The 21,386-nt window shown below is 49.8% G+C and overlaps 2 protein-coding genes and 1 long non-coding RNA gene across 11 annotated transcripts in view; 2 read left to right on the top strand and 1 right to left on the bottom strand.

The window, feature by feature from the left end:
• Positions 1 to 12,760, bottom strand: part of Scnn1a (sodium channel epithelial 1 subunit alpha) — a 33,410-nt gene extending 20,650 nt beyond the window's left edge. Inside the window, exons 1-3 of one of the 9 annotated variants that reach the window (XM_074076224.1) lie at positions 12,245 to 12,760; positions 7,312 to 7,553; positions 4,584 to 5,005 (exon numbers count right to left, since the gene is read on the bottom strand). In XM_074076224.1, coding sequence (XP_073932325.1) covers positions 4,584 to 4,999 — 416 coding nt within the window. In that variant the 5' untranslated portion in view covers positions 5,000 to 5,005; positions 7,312 to 7,553; positions 12,245 to 12,760. Of the gene's footprint in view, positions 1 to 4,583; positions 5,006 to 5,193; positions 5,722 to 6,288; positions 6,457 to 6,882; positions 7,035 to 7,311; positions 7,642 to 12,244 lie in introns of those variants that run through there. The other 8 variants (XM_074076223.1, XM_074076219.1, XM_074076226.1 and 5 more) reach the window with 8 other exon arrangements.
• On the top strand, positions 5,647 to 8,144 carry LOC141424071 (uncharacterized). The gene is made up of 2 exons (XR_012448896.1): positions 5,647 to 5,777; positions 7,267 to 8,144. It is a non-coding gene; the product is annotated as an uncharacterized lncRNA (long non-coding RNA).
• A 142-nt stretch (positions 12,761 to 12,902) lies between the features above and the next one.
• On the top strand, positions 12,903 to 19,838 carry Ltbr (lymphotoxin beta receptor). The gene is given in 11 exon segments (XM_020158240.2): positions 12,903 to 13,191; positions 13,327 to 13,423; positions 13,718 to 13,843; positions 13,920 to 14,072; positions 14,421 to 14,517; positions 14,641 to 14,738; positions 17,221 to 17,322; positions 17,590 to 17,615; positions 18,186 to 18,399; positions 18,913 to 19,130; positions 19,132 to 19,838. Coding segments are annotated over 11 exon segments (1,482 nt in total). The 5' UTR covers positions 12,903 to 13,095; the 3' UTR covers positions 19,387 to 19,838.
• Positions 19,839 to 21,386: the final 1,548 nt, after the last annotated feature.

The following is a 21,386-nucleotide window of genomic DNA, read 5'->3' as shown; positions in this document are numbered from 1 at the left end:
ACACACCACCACACTCAGCTTTATATTGGCTAAGATGGGGTCTTGTGAACTTTTTGCCCAGACTGGCCTCAAAGCTGAATCTTCTGGACCTGCACTTCCAAGAAGGTCCATCTTCTTACTCTCCTTTTGCTGGCTGTTTCCCTTGGCAGGTGGACACCCCAGAAGTGACTGCCCCACTCCAGTTTCTCTATATTTCAACATCCTCACCCCCTCCAAGTCACTCACTTTCCTCCCTCTGCCCAACAGCTGTGATTCACAGGTCAGCACCCACCAGACTGCATTTGCTTGTCCACCCACCCCTGCCTCTTACCTTCACAGGAGCTATAAGCCCTGGACTGACCCCTGCACTCTTCCTTTCTCTGTTTTCTCTGTTTTCTCTCTGTTTCTAGCAGCCCTCCTCTTCCTGCTGGGCTCCTATGAGCTGCCCCAACCCTGGAAAGCCTCTGCCTGCACCCTACCTAAAGTGTAATGGGAGAAAGAGCATGGAAATCAAACACACTGATTTGGCTGCTCACCGGAAATGCACTGGCTCTTAGTTGTGGGTGGTTTTTGTTGTTGTTGGGTTGTTGTTTGGTGGTACTGGGGTTTGAACTCAGGGCCTCATGCTTGCTAGGCAAGCGCTCTACCACTTGAGCCACTCCACCAGCCATTTTTTTGTGATGGGTTTTTTTGAGATAGGGTCTTGTGAACTATTTGCCCTGGCTGGCTTCAAACCTGATCTTCCTGATCTCTGCCTCCTGAGTAACTACACAGGCGTGAGCCATCCACACCTGCCTCTTTCTTTTTCCTTCTTTCTTTCTCTTTCTTCCTTCCTTCCTTCCTTCTTTCCTTCCTTTCTCTCTCTTTTTTCTCTCTCCCTCCCTCCCTCTCTTTCCTTCCTTTCTTCCTCCCTCCCTCTCTCTTTCCTTCCTTCTTCCCTCCCTTTCTCTTTCTTTCCTTCCTTTCTCCTTTTTCTTCCTTCCTTTCTGTTTCCTCTCTCTCTCTCTCTCTCTCTCTCTCTCTCTCTCTCTCTCTCTCTCTCTCTCTCTCTCTCTCTCCCCCTCTCTCTCTCTCTCTCTCTCCCTCTCTCTCTCTCTCTCTCTCTCCCCCTTGATAGGACTGGAGTTTGAACTCAGGGCTTCACGCTTGCAAAACAGTCATTCTAACACCTGAGCCACACCTCCAGCCCTGGGGACGATTTTTGAATCCAGTTTCTCCACTTAACGTGGGCAAGTTAGTAACTCTCTGGGCCTCAGTTTCCTCGTCCAAAAAACTGGGGATAATAATGATATCTACTTCCAAAGTCTGTTGTGCAAATTAAATAATTTAATACTATTTACTGCAGATCTAGATCTACATGGGAAAATGCCTGTCACATAAATATATGCTAACTATTTTTTAAATTATTTTTTGGAATATTACATAGCCTTTATTTATTTCCTTTTTTTTATTATTGTGCTGGATGGGTATTTTTAAAATTATTATTAGCTATATGACCTTGCTCAAATTATTTCACTTTGCTAAACCTCAGTTTTCCGCATCTTGAAAATGGAAATAGAGTCAGGTGTGGTAGCAAACGTCTGTAAGCACAATAATTTGGGAGGCAGATGTAGGAGGATTGAGGTCCAAGGCCCACCCAGGCAAAACCTTGAGATTCTATCTAAAAGACTCAAGTGGTTGACCACTTGTTTAGCAAGCACAAGGCCCTGAGCTCAGCCCTCAGTACAGTCAAAAGTCAAAGAGTTTTTTTAAAAAAGAAAATATAATCCAAACCAGTCCGGGGAAATAATTTGTGAGACCCCATCTCCAAAATAACCAGCGCAAAATGGACTGGAGGACTGGAGGTGTGGCTCAAGTGGTACAGCACCTGTTTTGTGAATGCCTACTTTGCAAGCCTGAAGCCCTGAGTTCAAACTACAGTCCCACCAAAAAAAAAAAAAAAAGAGCTGAGCGTTGGCGGTGGCAGTGGTTCACTCTTGAAATTCCAACTGTCAGGTTCAAGGCCAGCCCGGCAACTAGTTCTTGAGACCCCTAGCTCTAAAAATAACCAGAACAAAATGGACTGGAGGTGTGGTTTAAATGGTGGAATGCCCAATTTGCAAGTGCCTGAGTTCAAAGCCCACCCCACCAAAAAAGAAAAGGAAAATATACATATAAAAAAAGACTCACGCCCTGGATTTGTCAGGACTGAATGAGACTGAGTCTATGAAGTACTCAGCACTGGGTGAAGCATATGACAGGTGTTCGGTCTCCTTGTGCCCGGGAGCGCTCCCTGACTTCCTCTCTTCCTGAGTGTTCTCGCCTCTCTCCCACAATAGTCCTTCCAGGAGGGATAATTTCTACTGGACACTTGCTTCCTGACCTGGGGGCCTGTAGGCACTATGGTTTCCATTCCCTGGGGTTTTATCTTGGCCTTTCCAGGCCCTGCACCCAGCAGAACCTGAGAAAATATGCAGGCCTCTCCCTATCTCCTCCACATCTTTGCAACCACAAATATTTATTGAGTACCTACTACTCTGCCCAGGATCCCTCCCCCTGCCTTTCCCTCCTTCTACTATGTCCCCCACCCTCCACTGTGGCCTAAGGGAATAAGGAGTGAGGGAGTGAGGAGAGAAGGAGGCTGAGGGAAGGGAAGGGTCAAAGAGGGCCCGGAAAGGACAGTAGACAACATCCGCCTGGAGAGTTCCCTTATTCCAAGTCCTCCATCTTGACTGTTAAGAAGAGGCAGAGTTTAAACCACAGTACCACCAAAAATAAATATATAAATAAAATTAAAAGAAAAAAAAAAAGAAGAGCCGGGCACCAGTGGCTCACACCTACAATCCTAGCTACTCAGGAGGCAGAGATCAGGAGGATTGCAGTTCGAAGCCAGCCTGGGCAAATAGTTCCCAATACCCTACCTAAAAAAAAGAAAAAAAAAAAAAATCACAAAAAAAGGGACTGGTGGCTGGTGGAGTAGCAAGTGGTAAGAGCTCCTACCTTCCTGCCTAGCAAGCTTGAGGTCCTGAGTTCAAACCCCAGTACCGCCAAAAAAAAAAAAAAAAAAGAGGCAGAGTTTTGGAATCAGGAAAACAGGATGAGTCACAGTTCCATCACTACCTCTGTGACCTTGTGACTTGCCTCTCTTGGCCTCAGTTTCCTCATGTGTAAAATAGGGCTAGTCCCTGCCTCAGGATTTTGAGAATGACATCAGATGGCTTAGAGCACTCGGCAGTGTCTAGTGTTCACACAGCTGTCTTTGGAAATAGCCCCTACCTTAAACATTATATGGAGGCAGTTTTTTTCTCTCCAGGACAGAACTGCCCAGCCCTGATTAGTCTGTGACACACCTTTGGACATGACAGGCTATATGAGGGGGCCTCCACCCCCAAAGTATGACCCATCCCAGCCATCCATCATGGCAAGCATACCAGATGGGTGTGCTCGCATGCACTCACTTGCAGACAAACTCTCATAAAAGACCTTCCACTCCTGAAGGAGACCAACTCACACAATTTTTATTATACTTATGGAAGTGAGCTATAGCTCTTTGTTTATAGAAATGCTTCTTCCACCTTATTTTAGCTTTCTGTCCCCAGTACCTGGCCAAGTACTTGGCCTTCAATAAAAGTTGTTGAATTATTAATTAATCCTTTCTGTTCAATGCCTAGAACTGTGTTTGGCCTGATACAGGTGGTCCCAGGAGTGGCATGAGCAAGTGAATACACAGAGAAGGCACATAAACACCTAGCCCTGCCCTCCCCTTTTCTCCATGGTTCCCACCCCATCCGGTTTCCAGACCCAAACTGGCCAAGAGCACTGATGAAACCCAAAACTTCAGGACACACCCAAGCTCTTAGAGGTCAGGCACCTGGGCAGGTGAACAGGGCAGCCCAACAGGAATCAATCACCTGTACACTTTAGCCTGAGTCTTTGGAAACAACTCATAAGGGGCTGCTCTCTGACCTGGCCAACTCTCATTCTGTATTGCTTTGCAGCCCTAAATTTATACACACACACACACACACACACACACACACACACAGAGAGAGAGAGAGAGAGAGAGAGAGAGAGAGAGAAACCATAGGCTGCTTTCTCCACAACAAACTTTTTTCTACATCAAAACCAACCTCACCCACCTGCACAGCACCTGCATGGCCTTGCCTCATGTCATCTGGCCTCACCGCTCCATGAGACTCTTGGTTTATCTGATTTGGTGCTGGATATGGAACCCGGGTTCTTGCACATGCTATACCACTGAGCTATACCCCCAGTCTTTCTCTGCAGGTTGAGACCTTGCTGTTTGCTGTGTCTTGCTTCAGGGAGGGATGGGGCTGAGCTCAACTCTGCCCTTTTGTAAGTTAGGAGCTTGCCCACTGGAAGGAGGAGAGGAGTGAGGAGGGAAAGCACTGCTGACCCAACACTCCTACTCTGGGTAAACATGGAAAAGAGATGGCTTCACTGGGCAGAGACAGCAGTCCACCAGGCTAGGGGCTCCCTACCTTGCCCAGAGGGAGGTCTACCTGAGTAACTCTTCTTCCGGGTCTCAGGCCTGGTAAGCATCTATCTCAATACCCTCTGACCACCCTTCCAGGTGCTGGGCAAGTCGTGGAGGACAGACTGACCTGTAGGGGTTGAGGGTGCAGATGGTGACGGCAGGGAAGACAAGCTTGTCGGAGTTGAGGTTGATGTTGAGGCTGACGGGGTAGCTGAAATATTCTTCAAACAGCAGGGCAAACTGCCAGTACATCATGCCAAAGGTGCAGAGCCAGAGCACGGCCCAGAAGGCCGTCTTCATGCGGTTGTGCTTGGAGCACACCAGGCGGATGGCGCCATGGATGGTGGTGTTGTTGCAGAAGAACTGGAAGAGTTCTCGGTAGGAGCGGTGGAACTCGATCAGGGCCTCCTCCTCCTCCGTGGGCTGTGGGGGGACTGCAGGTTCGGGGTCCAGCCCCTGCTCCTCACGCTTGTCCCCCTTCACGAGACCTTGGATGGGCTGGGGAGGACCAGGGTCTTGCTCCTTGAGCTTGTCTCCCTTCATTGAGCCCTTAGGTGGGTTGGGGAGGTGAGAGTCAGGGCCCAGGCTGACTTCAAGGCTCTGGGTGCCCTCCCGCATCACCAGCGTGAATACAGAATGAAACTGGCCCTGGCCCTGCCCACATCCCACTCTGGGTCCACTTTTCCCCACTCCTCCCACCCGCCTGCCCTCCTCCACCTTTCCAGGATCCAGCTGACCTGGAGTTGGGGCCAAAGAGCCGGGCCTGGGCTTCCCTGGAGTGGCCTCTCTGCTTCCTAGATAAAGCCACCTTGGGTTCCACGCTAGCACCTCCCTCTCTGTCTTCACAGTGGGCCCTCTGCCCTGCTTTCAGCCTCTCCCTCTGGCCCTGTTCCTCCAGGACTCCGTAGCTTGGCTTCTACTCTCACCCCCTCAGCGTGTCTGCCTCCTACTTCTGTTTGGGTCCCTCTCTGGACTCTGTTCCTTGCCTGTCTCTTCTCCCTGTGCCAGGCTCTCTGATCCTGCCTCTCTTCCTCTTCCTCCTCTTCCTTTTCCTCTCTCAGCCTGGGCCCTCTCCTCAGTTCTCTGATCCTGGCCTCCTGTCTCCTTTTCTGTCCCAGGAACTGCAGGGCTCCAGGAGGCCTGACTTGCCTCCTGCTCTCTGCTCCCAGGTGTGGCTGGGCTGGGACTGGTTCCTTTCCAGTTGAATCTGGCAGCCGAGCCTCTCCACCCTCTCACCTGACAGGTGCAGCGCCTGGCCTGGGAGCCCGCCCGTCGGCCAAGGATGGAAGCGACAGAAGCTTCATTAGCATCTCAATTAAAGGTGAGCAGGGCAGGGGGAGGGGCAGAGGAGGAGTCTGGGTTGGGAGCTCTTCTGGGGACAGGTGAACCCAGGCAATGGGGAACTGTGAGGACAGAAGGGGTCCTAGGGAAGAGCCTAGGCAAGGGACTGATGGGGAGCTGACAGGCAAGGAAACTAGGGACAGAGGATAGGTGAAGGTTGGAGATGTTGAACAAGTAGGAAATCCTGCACACAAAGCCAAGAAGGCAAAACAGGAAGGATGAGTGAGACTAGGGTGGGGAAACCAGGAAAACAGGGAAGACAGAAGAAGGGAAACAGATAGAGGAAGACAGGATGAAGGGCCAAGAGAGAGAAGAATGGAGGAGGGGCTCTTGGGAAGCAGAGGCAGAGGAAGGGGGTGAAGAGGAGAGAGCCCCCAATGGGAGTGACCCTCCAAGTAGGAGAGCAATGGCAGGGAACCCCAAGTGAGCTTCCAGGAGCTAAGGTCTCCTCTAGTGGGATCTCTCCAAGGATACCCCTAAGGCAGCCTCACCCCCAGGTCCTGTGGGAAGAAAGAAGGGGTCTCTGTGAAAGTGGGAGCACCTGCTGGCACCATCCTCTGCTTCCTCCTCTCCATCCTCTTCCTTCTGGACTCCTCACACACACCCCCACCCAAGCTTAGTCCAAGTCAGGGAGGGGCCCAGGTGAAGCCAGGGGCTGGGCTGGGCCCTGGTACATTCTGTTCTTTTTTTATGCCATTGGCTGCCAGGCCTGGAATGTGTAATGTCCCCTGTTGTAGTCACGGGGTTGCAGGAATGTGGGCACAAAGAGGTAATGTGGGCGTGGGGGTCAGGCACAAACCAGGAGCCCAGGGAGAGTCAGGGGACCATAGGCTCTGAGAGGGCATGGAGGATGTGTCAGTGTTGGGTGTCTGCGAGGAAGAGAGTGAGCATGGCCCAAGTCTACACTGCCCAGGAAGGAAGAAAAAGCTAATTTCATAGGGACTATGTTTTTCTCCAAAATCTGTCGCAACATAACACAGCAAGAGGATAAAGAGGGAAGAACCAAGCAGTGAGCAAATAGAAAAGGAAAAGCCAGAGAATCACCCCAAAAAGAGGCCACAAGGAGACACAGGGCATCCACTCACACAGCTCAGGCCCCTGCCCAGGACATTGGTGATGGCAGGTCTGCCACTCCTGGGCTCTGTAGGAGGCAGCACTCTGCTTGCTCCTCTTAAGGCCACCTGCGCTCCAGCAACAGCATGGGCATTCTGTGTGCTCTGACCAGCAGACACAGGCTTAAGCACTGATAGGGGCTTGTGGAAAGCCTGAAAACAGGTAGTTAGTAGTGATACAGTAAAATAAAGATTTCAAGTGCTGCAAGAGCCTGGGGGAGGAACGGAGTCTCAGAGATGATGGTATCTCAGCTGGATCTTAAAAAAGTTTACCAGACAAAGAAGAGGGAGGAGGGGTTCTCCAAGTTCAGGGTACAACCTGATCTTGTAATGACTGTCTCTTGTGACTTCTTAAAGTGAAAACCTGTGTCAACCAGGGTTCCACCTGGTCCAGTCGTTTACCTTGACCTCTGCTCTTGAGACCTCCCAGGGAAGAGGAAGACTGGCTCTTCATTTTCCAGGTGAAGAATCTGACCCTCCGCAAAGATAAGCCAGTTTTCTCACGTCACGAGACAAAACACCAACAGCTATAAACAGAATCGGAATTCTTCTGCTCCTCTGGGGCTGTCTGCTTAGTGTTTGCACCATTTCCTTCTGGAGACAGACCAGCCACAGACTGGTGGGAAGCCAGGATTCCTCTGCACCTGGATTTGAGAGTCAAGAAGGGTTTGCTCACTCTCACACAGAGCGCACAGACTCATAGCTCTCTGGATATTGAACTGCCTTCCTTGCTCTGTGTCTCTGAACTGTTCCCACCTCTCCTCGGGGCCCAGACACTTCTAGAAACTCCGTTCTCCTTTGAGCCAAGTCTTTAAACTAGCGTCAAGCAAGCAAGGTGCTCACTCAGCTTCCTGACTGATCTCAAAGATTCTGAGAAGCTTTTTCTATTCGCGAGCTGCTGCCTAAAATCTAACCACTGGCTTAAGGCAGCACGTCACATAATTTCTATCTCAAGAGCTCTGTGAGAAGAACTGAGAGGCCTGATCTGGAGAGTGTGGTGACCCTGGCATGTCCTTGTCTTGTATCCTGCCAGTGTACAGAGCAGTTTGGAGACTACAGAACTGGAAATCTGGAATGGGCCAGGACAAGCCTGTTGTGAGAAAAATAGAAATCTGAGATCTGCACTTTTCAGAACCTTGTTTTAAATATTATCTTTTAAAGTGCAGAAATAATATACAAATACATTTTGTCACAGTATGGTTTTTTAGATATAAAGAAGTATTACAATAATAAAAGCGTCCCTCTGTCCCTTTCTTTTCCTTCCCCATAGCCCAAGGAGACCCACTATAGTTTGTACATTGGTCTACATTCTTTTCATGTGACTTTATAGACTTACATGTATTCTCTCTTTTCCTCTCTCTCTTTCTCTTTTTTTTTTTTTTTTTCTTTTTTTGGTGGGATTGGGATTTGAACCTAGGACTTCGTACTTGCAAAGCAGGCCCTCTATTGTTTGAGCCACACCTCCAGTCCATTTTGTTCTGGTTATTTTGGAGATGGGGGGGCATCTCACAAACCATTTGTCCAGGCTGGTCTCAAACTATGATCCTCCTGATCTCAGCCTCCCTGGTAGCTAGGATTACAGGCATGACCACCCAGCTGACTTATGTATATTCTTTAAAACTAAAATAGCTTGTCTTTTTTATATAGGTATTATTCTATGACTTCCATTTCTGCTTTTAAACTTCTTGACTTTGAAAAAGGCACTTTATCTCTTTGAGCTCCATTGCTCTTGTCTGAAAAATAAAGGGGCAGGAAGCAGTGAAGAGGCAACCCACATGGTCACAAAGGCCTTGCCGGCTGACCTGCACCTAGCCTGTCACACACATGAGAGTACTTACTTTACATATGTAGATCACTTAATGAGTTTTCTGAAGCCAAGAACCAGTCTTATTCATCTAGACCTCATTGTCTAGTTTTTTGGGGGGTTTTTGATACAGGGTCTCACTATATAGCCTAGGCTGGCCTCAAACTCATGATCCTCCTGCCTCAGCTTCCCAAATCCTGAGATTACAGATGTGCACCACTGTACCTGGCTTAATGGTCACTATTTGTTGACCAGCCCTGAAGCTGACAGCAGAAGATGCTAATCTTGGGTAAAACACAGGATTTTTCTTTGACAAAAAGGGATGTGCTATGAGAAAGAACTCCAAAACATCAAACATCCAACACCCTCTAATAGCTCATTTATTTGTAGTATATTAATGATCTAAATTTCCTTTACTTTTTCCTTCCCAGTCTTTATCCTCTCTAGGGTAAAAATGTGTTATTCAATTCAATGCATCTCTTTAGTCTTACTGCTTAGAGCTAACTCACCATTTCACACAGAGCTGCCTGCTATGGAAAATAGTGTTCCTTTTATCTTCCCTTATTTCGTGTGTATCTAAAATGATGGGCCAGGGGCTGGTGAGGTGGCTCAAGTGCAGCACCTGCCTGGCAAGCTCAAGGGCCTGAGTTCAAATCCCAGTGCTGCCAGATATATAAATAAATAAGTAAATAAAATGATGGGCCAGAAAATCCCTCCCTTCCACCCTTAGTCAAGTGACATGGGAGAAAGCTTAGAAGTTCACCATTAGAGATTTATTCCTTTAGTTAAGAAAGGGTTTAACAACCTTAGTACTACTGACATTTTTAGCCAGATAATTCTTTGCTGGGGTCACAGGATTGGGATGCTGTCCTGTGCATTGTATGGTGATTAGCAGCATTTCTGGTCTCTGTGCACTAGAAGACAGTACATCTTCTGAGGGATGAAGTCACCAGTTGGATAAGACATTGCCCCCACTAAAAATGCAAATACTGTGGAGAGGGTCAACCTTCATTGGTTACATTCATTTTTTAGTGTTTACCAGACCCTTCTCAAGGGTTCCAGTTGATTAAGTGCAGTGTCAGAAGAAGACTGAAGAAAGAGTAGCTAGAAGAATCTATGCACAGCAATTCTCTTTTTGAATTCTTCATGGGCTATGGGAAGAAGGGTTTCTTAGCAACTCCTTCAGACAGAGGCGTGGAAGAAGAGCCCACATCACACATTCTAAGAGTCTACAGGACACTCAATCCGAGTCTGGGGTTTTCCAGTGGACATCAGTAAAACTTCAAGGAAGTTGGTGATAAACAAAATTGTCTAAAGAATTTGTGGATTTCTCACCTCTGTGAGTCTCCATCCTCCAGGGAGGACTGGGTAGGCATTATAAGAACCATTTATTGACAAGATTTCTCTACTATGGTCTTTCAGATGGAAAACTTGGTGCATTGGTGATGGGAAGAGCTGAGAAGTCAAGAGGGGACAGGAAACTCAGAAAACAGCAAAGCAGGAAGCATCTACCGTCTATCACATAAAGAAGGCTGCACATCAATTTAGCAGGAATTAAATAGGGGGGCTACCTGGTAGGAGATGGAATTGTGGAAGGTGTGAAGGAAGAAACACAACCAACTGCAACTGATGCCAGAAAGTAGAGTAGAAGTGGCCTGGCTTCTTCCCTCCTCCACCCTCCTGCCATCTACCAGCGCCTCCTATTGGCTGAACCTATACAGAGGGAAAAGAGTCTGGGAAATGTAGTTCCCAGTAGTGAAACACAGTTATGCAGGGAAAGGGTGGAGAACAGATCTGCAAGTAAAGCAACCTTGACTGGTGCAAAAAAAGAGGTATAGTAATGGGGCCAGGATCAAAGCCTAGAACCTAGGGAGGGCTCTTTCCTTAGGACCTAGAGAGTCCCTGAGAGCTGAAGGAACAGGCTGGGTCTAGAAGCAGAAAAAAGGATATACTTCAGCCAATAAGTATTAAAAAAGATCTGGGATAGTAGTTTCCTGTGACTAGGAAGAGCATGCAGCAACCTTTTCTAGTGCAAAAAAATGATCTGGAAGGGTACACCAGAATATGCAAAATTATAACCAATCTATAAAACATATGCAATGAGTTAAGTGCTTTATGCACTCCATTTTATGTATGTTTTACCTCAATTAAAAGAAAAACGGAGCAAAATCCTGAAATATTTTCAAATGAGATGGTATGGTGTCTGGAACTCACCTCCCAATAATCAAAGAGGATTAGCAGGGTGTGAAGTGAATGCTGGTGCAGGAAGGTGGTATATAAAGAAATACGACTGCCATGAGTTAAAGCTGGGTAATGAGGACACAGTAGCTCCCAATATTACTTTCTCTCCCTCTATATAGTAGTGTGAAATTTCCCTAATAAAATCCAAAGAAGAAAGAGAAAAGATGATCTAATACAACTATGAACATTCCTTTATGCATTTAAGAGCTCTGGCTGAGTCTAGTCCCAGCACCAACCCCTTGAGACCCAAAAAGAGCTGCATCCTTGAGCAGGATCTGCTGTTGAAATATTTTTTCCCTCTCTGGGCAGCCTTGGACCATATGTCTACATGGTCGCCAGAAGAGTGCAGGTGCCTAGCCTGCATCAGGTGAGGAGAGAGTGCCTTACAGAGTGAATGTTCCAGGCAGGACCCTTTAACCTTTTGTGACCTCTCCTCCCCATACCCACACCTATACCAGCACTCCCCATCTCCTCCACCAAGAGCCTGTCTGGCCATCTAACGAACCAGGGTAAGGATGAATACTGAACAGAGCCTTTCAGGGAGAGAGACAGTGCACAGGTGACCTAGCTCAAGAGAAGTTAGGGCCTTCATCCCAAAGAAGACATCCCTAACTCCCTCCCACACCCCCACCGCCATCCCTGCCCAAGTCACAAGGAGGCATTGCTGGGGAAATGAGCTGGGACCTGGAAATCAGCAGACCTGCATTCTAGGCTGGTTTTGCCATGGACTGGCTAAGCAACGTGGACATCGTTTATCTAGTCCATGACTATCTATTGGGCACAGCATGAGTCAGCCTTCATGCTAAGGTCTGAGAACCCAGACTCAAAAGATCCAATCCAGGCCATTGCACAGCCCACAGCCTGGTGGGGAAGCAGACAACAAGCAGCAGGTCACATTCAGCAGTCTTCCTGGAGGCAGTGAAGCCTGAGCTAGTGGATGCTTCTTAGAGATGGAGTGAATCCTCAAGGACAGGTGGGAGTGAGCCTGGACTGACACTTGGAGACCAGACAGCAAAGGGAAGGGAAAGGAGAGAGGTTAGGGGGCATAACTGCAAGCAGCTCTGTAGGGCTGTTAGTGGATTGAAGGGAGATGGTAGGAAGAAAGGGGACACCAGACTAAGCAGCCTTGGAGCCCTGGTCTCTTCTGGCACCCAGAGCCCTGGTCTTCTGTGGAAAGTGGGGAGAATTAAACTGGGTGGGCTCTCAGGTCCCTCTGTTCAGAGGGATTCATAGGTCATTGGCAAGGAAGCTGGAACTGGGCTGGCCAGCCCCAGCCCAGTCCCCACTCACCAGGAACTGGGTCTGCACATCCTCCCCACTCTGTCCCTGGGAGGGAGGTTCCCGAAGGATGGCACAGGGCCAGCTGCACTCTTTCAAGGGTCTTGTAGTGTGCCCACTAGTGCGTGGACTGGGTGGACCAGCAGGGTGGAGGCCTGGTGGCTGGTTATCCCCTGGTAGCTTGTCATAAAAGTCACAGAGCTGGACAGGCACCCAGGTGTCTGCCAAGTGGGACTTCTGGGTCCCAGACACTGCATCTGCTGGCTGGCCGTGGGTCTCTGCGTAATGCACTCTGTCAGTCCCTGATGCCTCTGTTTTCTCAGGTCTGACACCCAGCTGTCCACTGCTCTGTCTCAAAATCCATCTGTTCCCTGGTCAGCTCTGCCCCAGCTGGGCTCTTGGAGCGCTGCCTGAGAGTGTCCACAAGCTCTGCTGCCTCTTTCCCACCAGCAGGGCCTGTCCTGATCCAGTAACCCTCCTCCTCCTCTCCCAGACAGGCTTCCGAAGAAGGGAGGAGGCCTGGTTCCGGGCCTGCTGCCCTCACGTGCTTTCCCAGCCACCCCCTCCCAGCCTGCGTCGAGGCAGCCAAGCCTGTTCCTCTTCCCCCGTCGTGATTGCGACAGGCCGGTCTCAGCTCCCAGCGCTCCCTGTCCCCGCCCCCGCAGCCAGCTCTCTCCACTCCCACTTCCTGAGCCTGGCCGCTGGAGGCCTGGAGGCCAGGCCCGGCCGCTCCCGGCCCCCCGGGGCACGTCGGCCCAGCCGCTGGGCTTGGGAAGTCGCCACCGTCGCTGCTTAGGACATCCGGGCTTCCCACCTTCCTCCCAGGCCTCCACCCGCCTGGTCAACTGGCCAAAGGGCCCGCCATGCGTCTGCCTGGGGCCACCTCTCCCCGCGGCCTGGCCTGGGGGCTACTCCTGCTGGGCCTTTGTGGCCTCCTGGCTACATCCCAGGCCCAGCTGGTGAGGAAGGGGCCTGGTGGGGCAGGGGAGGGGAGGGAAGCCTGGCTGGGCAGCCTGCTTTTTAGCACCTCTGCCCGCCCAAGCTGACCCGACTCATTCTTCCCTTCTTCCCTTGGCCTGTCCCTCCCCTTCAAGGTACTCCCATACCGCATGGAAAACCAAACCTGCTGGGACCAGGAAAAGCAGTACTACGAGGCCAAGCATGGGGTCTGCTGCTCCCGCTGCCCGCCAGGTGAGAGGCGATGGTGTCAGAAGCCTGGGATGAGGAGGTGGGTCAGAGGGAAGACACTCAGGAAAACTAGCTTGCAGAGAAAGAATGAGAAACACTGGCCTTCTTCACGTTTTGGCCTGAGATTTGCCCTCTTCAGTGGACATCCTTGACCTCAACTGAGAGGTAGCTGCATAACCATGGGGATAGGAGGAGGGCAAAGAGACCAGGGACAGGCCGAGGGTCACACAGCAAGTGCAGAGGTGAGGGTGGAATCCAGTCTTCTGACTACCAACTGCCCACTCAATCTGATCTTAGGCAAGTATGTCTCAGCTGAATGCAGCCACAGCCAGAACACACTTTGTGGCACATGCCCTGAAAATTCCTACAATGAACACTGGAATCACCTCCTCTTCTGCCAGATGTGCCGCCCCTGTGACACAGGTGGGTGGAGATGTGCCTGGGGGCTGGATCTCTTGGCGCCTAAGCCCCCTTCTAAGCTCTCCCATCTCCTCTCCAGTGCTAGGCTTCGAGGAGGTTGCCCCTTGCACCAGCAATCGCAAAACCGAGTGCCGCTGCCAGCCAGGAACGTACTGCGTCTTTAGGGGCTCTGAGTGCATGCATTGCCAGCCACTTTCGAAGTGCCCACCTGGCACTGAAGCTGAGATTAAAGGTCAGAGGCCACTGAGGGCAGACTGTGAGAGGAGCCTGGGTGGCTATGAACTTGCATGGTCTGTGTCTTATTTCTGTAGTGACCCCTCCTCATTCCGTGCAAAAGGTTCACAGGAGGGATCTGTAGAGATACAGTGTTAGGACAGGTACAGGAGCATGGGAGGAGGCTCCTCTCAGCACTGGGGAAGCCTGGGCAAAATGGAAGACAGAAAAGTAGAGTTTGGGGAAGGTGACAGGTACAGAAATGAAGTGGTTGGCAAGCAGAGGCCATCCAGTGGGCATAAAGGAAGCTCATAGCTGTGCTCCCTTATGCCCGTTCACCCTGATCAGCCTGCTTTTCTCTTGACAGATGAAGTTGGGGAAGCTAACATCAACTGTGTCCCCTGCAAGGCAGGGCACTTCCAGAACACCTCCTCCCTCAGCGCCCGATGCAAGCCCCACACCAGGTGAGAGTACCTCTGCCCATACCTCATCTACCCTCCAAGAAGCCCCAGCTACGGACACCATGCCCTGCCTGAGTTGAGTACCTGGATGGGGACACGAAGAACTCAAGCCTCTTTCCTCCACAGGTGTGAAGATCAGGGCCTGGTGGAGGCAGCTCCAGGCACCCATGAGTCTGACACAGTCTGCAGAAATCCGCCAGAGCCACTGCCCCCCAAGATGACAGGTGAGAGGCCAGGGCTAATGGACACAAGGCAGGATCTGGGGAAATGCCCTAATCCTCCGCATCTGAAAAAATACACAATAGGGAAAAGATGAATGAATTCTTCCTTCCTAAAACTAGGGCAAGAACAAAATTTCCTTTAAAAGAAGTTGGAGCTGGGGACTGGGGACATGGCTCAGTGGTACAGGTACAGAGCTTTTCTAGCAAGCACAGGGCCCTGGGATCAATCCCCAGAACCACAAAAAAAAGAAGGAAGGAGAAAGGAGGGAAGAAGGGAAGGAGAAAGAGAAAGAGAGAGGTAGGGAGGGAAGAAAAGAAAGAGGAAGGAAGGAAGGAAGGAGGGAGTGAGGGAGGAAGGGAAGAAAGGAAAGGAGGAAGGGAGGGAAGGAAGGAAGAGAGGAAGGGAGAAAACTTGGAACTGGGCATGGTAGTACACACCTGTAATCCCAGCACTCAGGAGGCAGAGACCCTATCTCAAACAAACACACTTTTAAGTCATAAATTAACCAAGGAGTACTCCCATAGTGATATGTAATTATAACTAATACTGTAATTGTTTTGGACACACCTCCATTAGATAATCCATTTACTAGACTGGCTACCTCATTACCGAATTCCACACTTTCATTGTTGGAGATACCGCATTTGACTTGTTCTTGGTTTCCTTCTAGGAAACTGACTGATTTCCTAGCCTAGTGGATGACTACAGGTTGTTTCTGATGACTGTAACCAAATATTTATATGATAAATATAATGATAATATATTATATATAATATGATTCTTTAAAGTAGGTTCTATTATTTTCACTGATGGACTGGGGAAACTGAGGCTCCAGGTGGTTAAATGACTTGCCTGAGACCACACACGTGGCAGCTGGTGTTATTAAGACCTGTATTCAAGTCTTTCTTACTCAAAGCCTATGCCATAATGCACACACACACTGTAGGAAATTCGGGCCTGCTATGGTAATACACACCATAATCCCAGCACTCAGGAGTAAGAGGCAGGAGGATTGAAAGTTTGAGGCAAGCCTTGAGCTACATAGTGAGTTCAAGGCCAGCCTGGGCTACATAGCAAGACTCTGTCTCAAAATACCAAAAACAGACTGGACGTATGGCTCAAGTGGCAAAGTACCTGCTTCGCAATAGCAAAGCCCTGAGTTCAAATCCCAGTCCCTACCAACAACAACAACAAAAAACAATGGCTAGGGATGTAATTCAGTGGAGAGTACTTGCAAAGCCTTGGGTTTGATTCCCAGGGGAAAAAGAAAAAAGAAAAGAAACTGGGCATGGTGACTCAAGCATGTAATCCTAGCTATTTGAGAGGCAATATGGGGAGGATCATGGTTCAAAGCCACCCCAGGCAAAAAGTTCTCAAAAATCTGTCTTAACCAATAGCTAGACATGGTGGTGTGCACTTGCCATCCCAGCCCCTATAACCTGTTTTTGTTTTTGTTTTTGTTTTTTTTAACCAATAATATAGCCTAAATATTTTTCCATGTTCTCTTAGAATTTTTAACTATGTATCAAATACAATTGGCATTTTAGAGCTGGAATTTTAGAGATTATATAAGCTAACTTGCTGTTTTATAATATGAAAAACTGATGCTCAAATAGGTGAAATGACTTAAAGGCAGGAACCCAGGTATCCAGACTCCTAGTCTGGTTTCTTCTCCTCATGCCTCCCATTCTCTACCTCAGTGGCCACAGACTTAGGTGGATCAGAAAGGACCAAGCTCCCAGTGTATGGAAGGCCAAGTGTCACTGAAGGACATTGTCTACCTGGCACTATTGGTGTTGGCTGGGGCCAGTAGGAAGGCAGACACTTTGCACAGCTATAGGTCAGGGTCAGGGGATCCAGGCTCCCACCTCTTGTCCTCTTCCCCTCTTGGAACCTGCCCTGAGCAAGATAGTGGAGAACTTGCAATCTCTACTCTCCCACGAGGCCAAAGGCCTCTAGAGCTCAGGATTGAGGTTCCCCTACTCTTCCACCTCTGTAAGTGCCCCCACAGATACACAGGAGCAACCTCAACTCCTTACAGTGGGTCCCTCTGTATGACAGCCAAGTCACAGAAGTGTGGCTCTGCCCTATGGCCTAAGTCTGCTTACAGCCCCAGCCCCACCTCCCTACAGCCTCCCACCCCCTCTTCCAGCCCTTGAAAACCAGCTACCCACCCTCCTAGTCTCACCCACCCATTGCCCCAGTCCTGGTCTCTGAGCAGGAGAGCACTGGCATACCCCCACCCTCATCACCTCCACCTATGATAGGGTTGTTCCTGGTAGCCAAGAGGTTCTCCCCAAGCCTAGCTGAGTTTCCCTTCTCTGAAACCCAAGGGAAATGGCACTAATTCTGCAGTCTGGGGGGCAAAAAAGGTGCTCCCTTTTTCTCTGTCCAGGTTTCCCAGGGGAGCAGAAATTTCCTCCTTAGCTCCCTTTCCCTCCCACCCTTCCTGCCATCACCTGCTCCTGTTTGCTGTCCCCACAGGAATGATGTTGCTAGCCATCCTGCTGCCACTGGCCTTTCTGCTTCTTGCCACCAGCCTTGCCTGTGCCTGGAAGAGCCACCCCTCTCTCTGCAGAAAGCTGGGTAGGAAGGAGCCAGCTCCTGTCTCCACACGGAGGGAGGGATATTCAAGGGCAAACCCTTCTTCTACCCCCAACACCCACAAGTGTGTCAATGCCTGCCCCCAACATAGACGTCATTCTCTCCCCCAGGCTTCATTCAGAGGCTGGGGGCCAGGGCAACAATAGCCTGTCCTTCTGGGACCCCAGGATGGGCAGCAACACATGATGAGGGAGGAGAGTGGCAGGTTGGACGTGTGAGGCCTCTCACCCATTTTATTTTCCACTGCAGGGTCGCTGCTCAAGAGGCGTCCACAGGTAATGGTGAGGCTGAGAACACAGCAAGGAGGGGTGGGGTGATGAGGGTACAAGGCGGGCACAGGTGGGAAGGGCATGCAGGCTTTAACATCTGGTCATTTGGCTAATAGTTTATAGAGCAGGTTGTGTGCCAGCCCCTGTTCTGCACACTGCATACAGCAGTGAGCATACAGCAGTGAGCATATCTTCCCCTGGAGTTTGCACACAAATGGAGGTAGAATAAAGTTAAACATACTTTTAAATAAAGCAGGAAGTGGGACAGTGAGTGGCAGGGCAAAGGATGGGGGTGTGTCCTTTTAGACAGTGGACAAGGAAGGCCTCTCTGATACACTGATATTTGAGCAGAGGGCTGAAGAAGTGAGAGACCCAGCCAGGGAGCTGCCTGGAGAAAATGCTTTAAGAAGCAGGAGGTAGGGGGAGAGCATCAAGTGCAAAGGCCCTGAGGCAGGAGCATGGGGAGGAATGGAGGCAGGAAATGAATTGCTAAACCTCAGAGGAGTGGATGTGGGAACTAAGGACAGATGAAGTCCGGGTCCCTAGTCATTGACTGGTTCTCTGTCTCTTCTACAGGGAGAGGACTCCCCCTCCTGCCCTGCTCCAAAAGTTAACCATTTCCCTGACCTGGTAAAGCCACTTCTGCCTGATCCTGGAGACTTGCTCCCAGCCCCTGTTGGGCCCCCAACGAGCCCAGTTTTGGACAAAGTGACAGTACAACAGCAGAGTCCTCTGGTCCCAGCCAGAGAGCCAGAGCCTGAAGCTGGAGATCAGGGCCAGGTGGCCTCTGGTGAGCTGGGCAGGCCTACAGGCCTTGGGGAGAAGGGACTATGGGGAGGAAAGGATGTTAAGAAAGGAGGAGTGGTCAGGAGGAAGAGAATGGTCCAGATGAAAGAAAAAAGCCTCAAACAGACAAGACAGAGATTCTTGCAGCCAGCCAGTGTCACAACTAGAGCAGTAAAAAGAGTCTGAAAACTCAGAAATAGTAAATGTACCCAGAAGGGCTGGTGGAGTGGATCAAGTGGTAAGAGCACCTGCCTAACAAGGCCCTGAGTTCAAACCCCAGTATCACCATGACCTGCACACACACACACACACACACACACACACACACACACAAAAGAAAGAAAGCAGTAGCACACGGGACAGGGGACAGATGTGGGAGAGGGTCCAGGTAGGAAAGGGGAGGAGGCTGGAAGGGGCTGGGAGGACTGGGAAAGTGGCAGTCTGTGCCACTATGTTGCCCTTGACCTTCCTCCACCATGCTCCCTCCACCCCACTCATCCTGCCTCTCTTCCCACAGGGGCAAATGGCATTCATGTCACTGGAGGCTCTGTGACTGTCACTGGCAACATTTACATCTACAATGGGCCAGTGCTGGGAGGAGCACGGGGTCCTGGAGACCCCCCAGCTCCCCCTGAACCTCCGTACCCCACTCCGGAAGAGGGTGTTCCAGGCTCTTCAGAGCTCTCTACGCCCTACCAGGAGGATGGCAAAGCCTGGCATCTGGCTGAGACAGAGACACTCGGGTGCCACGCCCTCTAACAGGGGCCCAAGTTGCCAATTAGTCACCATGCCTGACAGTGTCTGGGAAAAGCAAAGAGAAGAGAGGCTCAAGAGCACCTTCTCCCCGAAGGCTGCCCCACCCACACAGGACTCACCAGGGGCCTGGGTAGGGCTCTGCCTCTCGGGAACATTGCCTCAGACACCTCTTCGAGAGCAGGGCCAGGCACTAGCTGGGCACAGAGCCCACCACAGGACTCCCACCACTGCCTGAGCAAGCCTGAGACCTGATTGCAGACCCACCTGCCCACCAGGGCTGCACCTGCCCTGCCTCAGGCACGGACAGGGCATGTGACACTAACTGCTGTCCACCATGGCACTCTGCACCCTAAGCATGGCACAGAGGGGAGCTGGTCACATGGTCACTTGCAAAGACATCACCAGGACCACTGAAGGATTTGTGGTGCTCACCCCAAACTTTGGAGGCCCTGGGGCGGTCTATGCTTCACATGGACTGAGGTGGACCCGGATGAAGATGAAGCTATGTAGAAGACCATCCCTCCCTGATATCCTGGAGGAGAGGAAACACTCTGACTCAGTAAGAACCAGGGGGGTTGGTAGGGATTACCAGATTGGGGGAGAGGCTGGGAGGGGGAAGAAAATGACAAGTGTATTTATAAATTGTAACCACATGCAAATAAAGAGGAAATTGAGACTTAAAAGAACTTATTTTCTTGGGACTTACATAGAAACACTAGTCCATTAGGACAATATTCAAGGCAAAGGTGAAGATATTAAAATAAAATCCCATGGAAGTACTTCTGTGAGGGTCCCCCACATGTAGTCCAGTGATAACAATATTAGCCAGTAATACCTAAGCTCATGCCAGCAGTACTGATTATTTATTCCTCACAACAACCCAGGTAGATAATATCCTGGTAGCTATAACCCAGGTAGATATTATTCCTGTTTAACTCAGTAAACTGAGGCATGGAATGGGTAAGACATTTGCTCAAATCAGCAGTAAATGGCAAAGCTGTGTTTGGCACCCTGTTAGTCTGGTTGTAGAGGACTCTCAAATAATAAATTTCTACATACCAAGTCCTTCCAGAATTTCTTTGAATGGAAAAACCTTCTGACTCCCTTTCTCATAAGATCGCCTATTCCAGAGGCATTCAATCTTGGTCAAGTTGTCTGCATGGGACTCAAACTTGTAATCCTAGTTACCTGGGAGGTGGAGATCAGGAGGATGGAGGCTTGAGGTCAGCCCAGGCAAAAAGTCCTTGAGACCTCATCAACAATGGCTGGCTGTGTACCATACACCTGTCATCCCAGCTACTCAAGGAAGGATCTTGGTTTGGGCTGTCCCTGCCATAAAGTGAGATCCTATCTCCAAAATAACCAACGCAAAAAGGCTGGGGGCATTGTTCAAAAGGTAGCTCACCAGCCTAACAAGAGTGAGGCCTTGAATTCAAACCTCAGCACCACCAAAAAAAGGAAAGAAAAAAAAAAAATCTCAATCAACTACCAAATGTCTAGCTACTATGCAAAGCGAAAAGTGTTCTCCAGGGTTGGGTGAGGGAAAGATGTGTGCACTTGAAACATACAATGTGAGAGGCCAAGTTCATATTCTATTGGTGAACAGAAACCTAGGCTGGCCTCCTTTTAGCTCAGAAGGAGCACTCTTAACTGTTTTTGTCTTATTTGGCTTTCCCCTCAAACCTGCGGGATTCTCTAGCACTTTTAGTAGCAGATGTTTAAGCCTTCCCCACTCCCAGTGATCAGTGATGTCGCCGCCAGTGGACCTACTTGAAGAATTGCTAAGGGAGCAGCCGCCAGCTGACTGCTCCTTCCATAAAAGGCCACTGTCATGGTTCCAGTGAGAGGAGCTCTGGTGCTGGCCTTTATCACAATGGTGTGGCAGCAAAACACACCCCAGGAGTCAACAGGGCCAACTGACTGGATGGGTTATTTAAGGTTGACTCTGAAAGTATTGGATCCAACTTCCTTTTTTGAGAAGTAAATAATGGCAAGCTGTCCCTTTACATAGACAAATTCTCCTGCTCCTTTGGTATACTACAGCCAGATGACGTGAATCCTTAATAATTTTTCCAATGTATATAGTTTTTCAATTTTTTTTTTTTTTTTGGTGGTACCAGGGTTTGAACTGAGGGCCACAAACTTGAGCCACACCTCCAGCTAGTTATTTTTCAGATAGGGTCTCATGCTTTTTGCTTGGGCCAGCCTCAGACTGTAATCCTCCTACCTGTGCCT

Source organism: Castor canadensis, chromosome 6 (assembly GCF_047511655.1).
Source record: "Castor canadensis chromosome 6, mCasCan1.hap1v2, whole genome shotgun sequence".
In the NCBI taxonomy this organism is placed as follows: Eukaryota; Metazoa; Chordata; class Mammalia; order Rodentia; family Castoridae; genus Castor; species Castor canadensis.
Note: the sequence above shows the minus strand (reverse complement) of the source record. Positions and strands in the feature narration are given on the sequence as shown.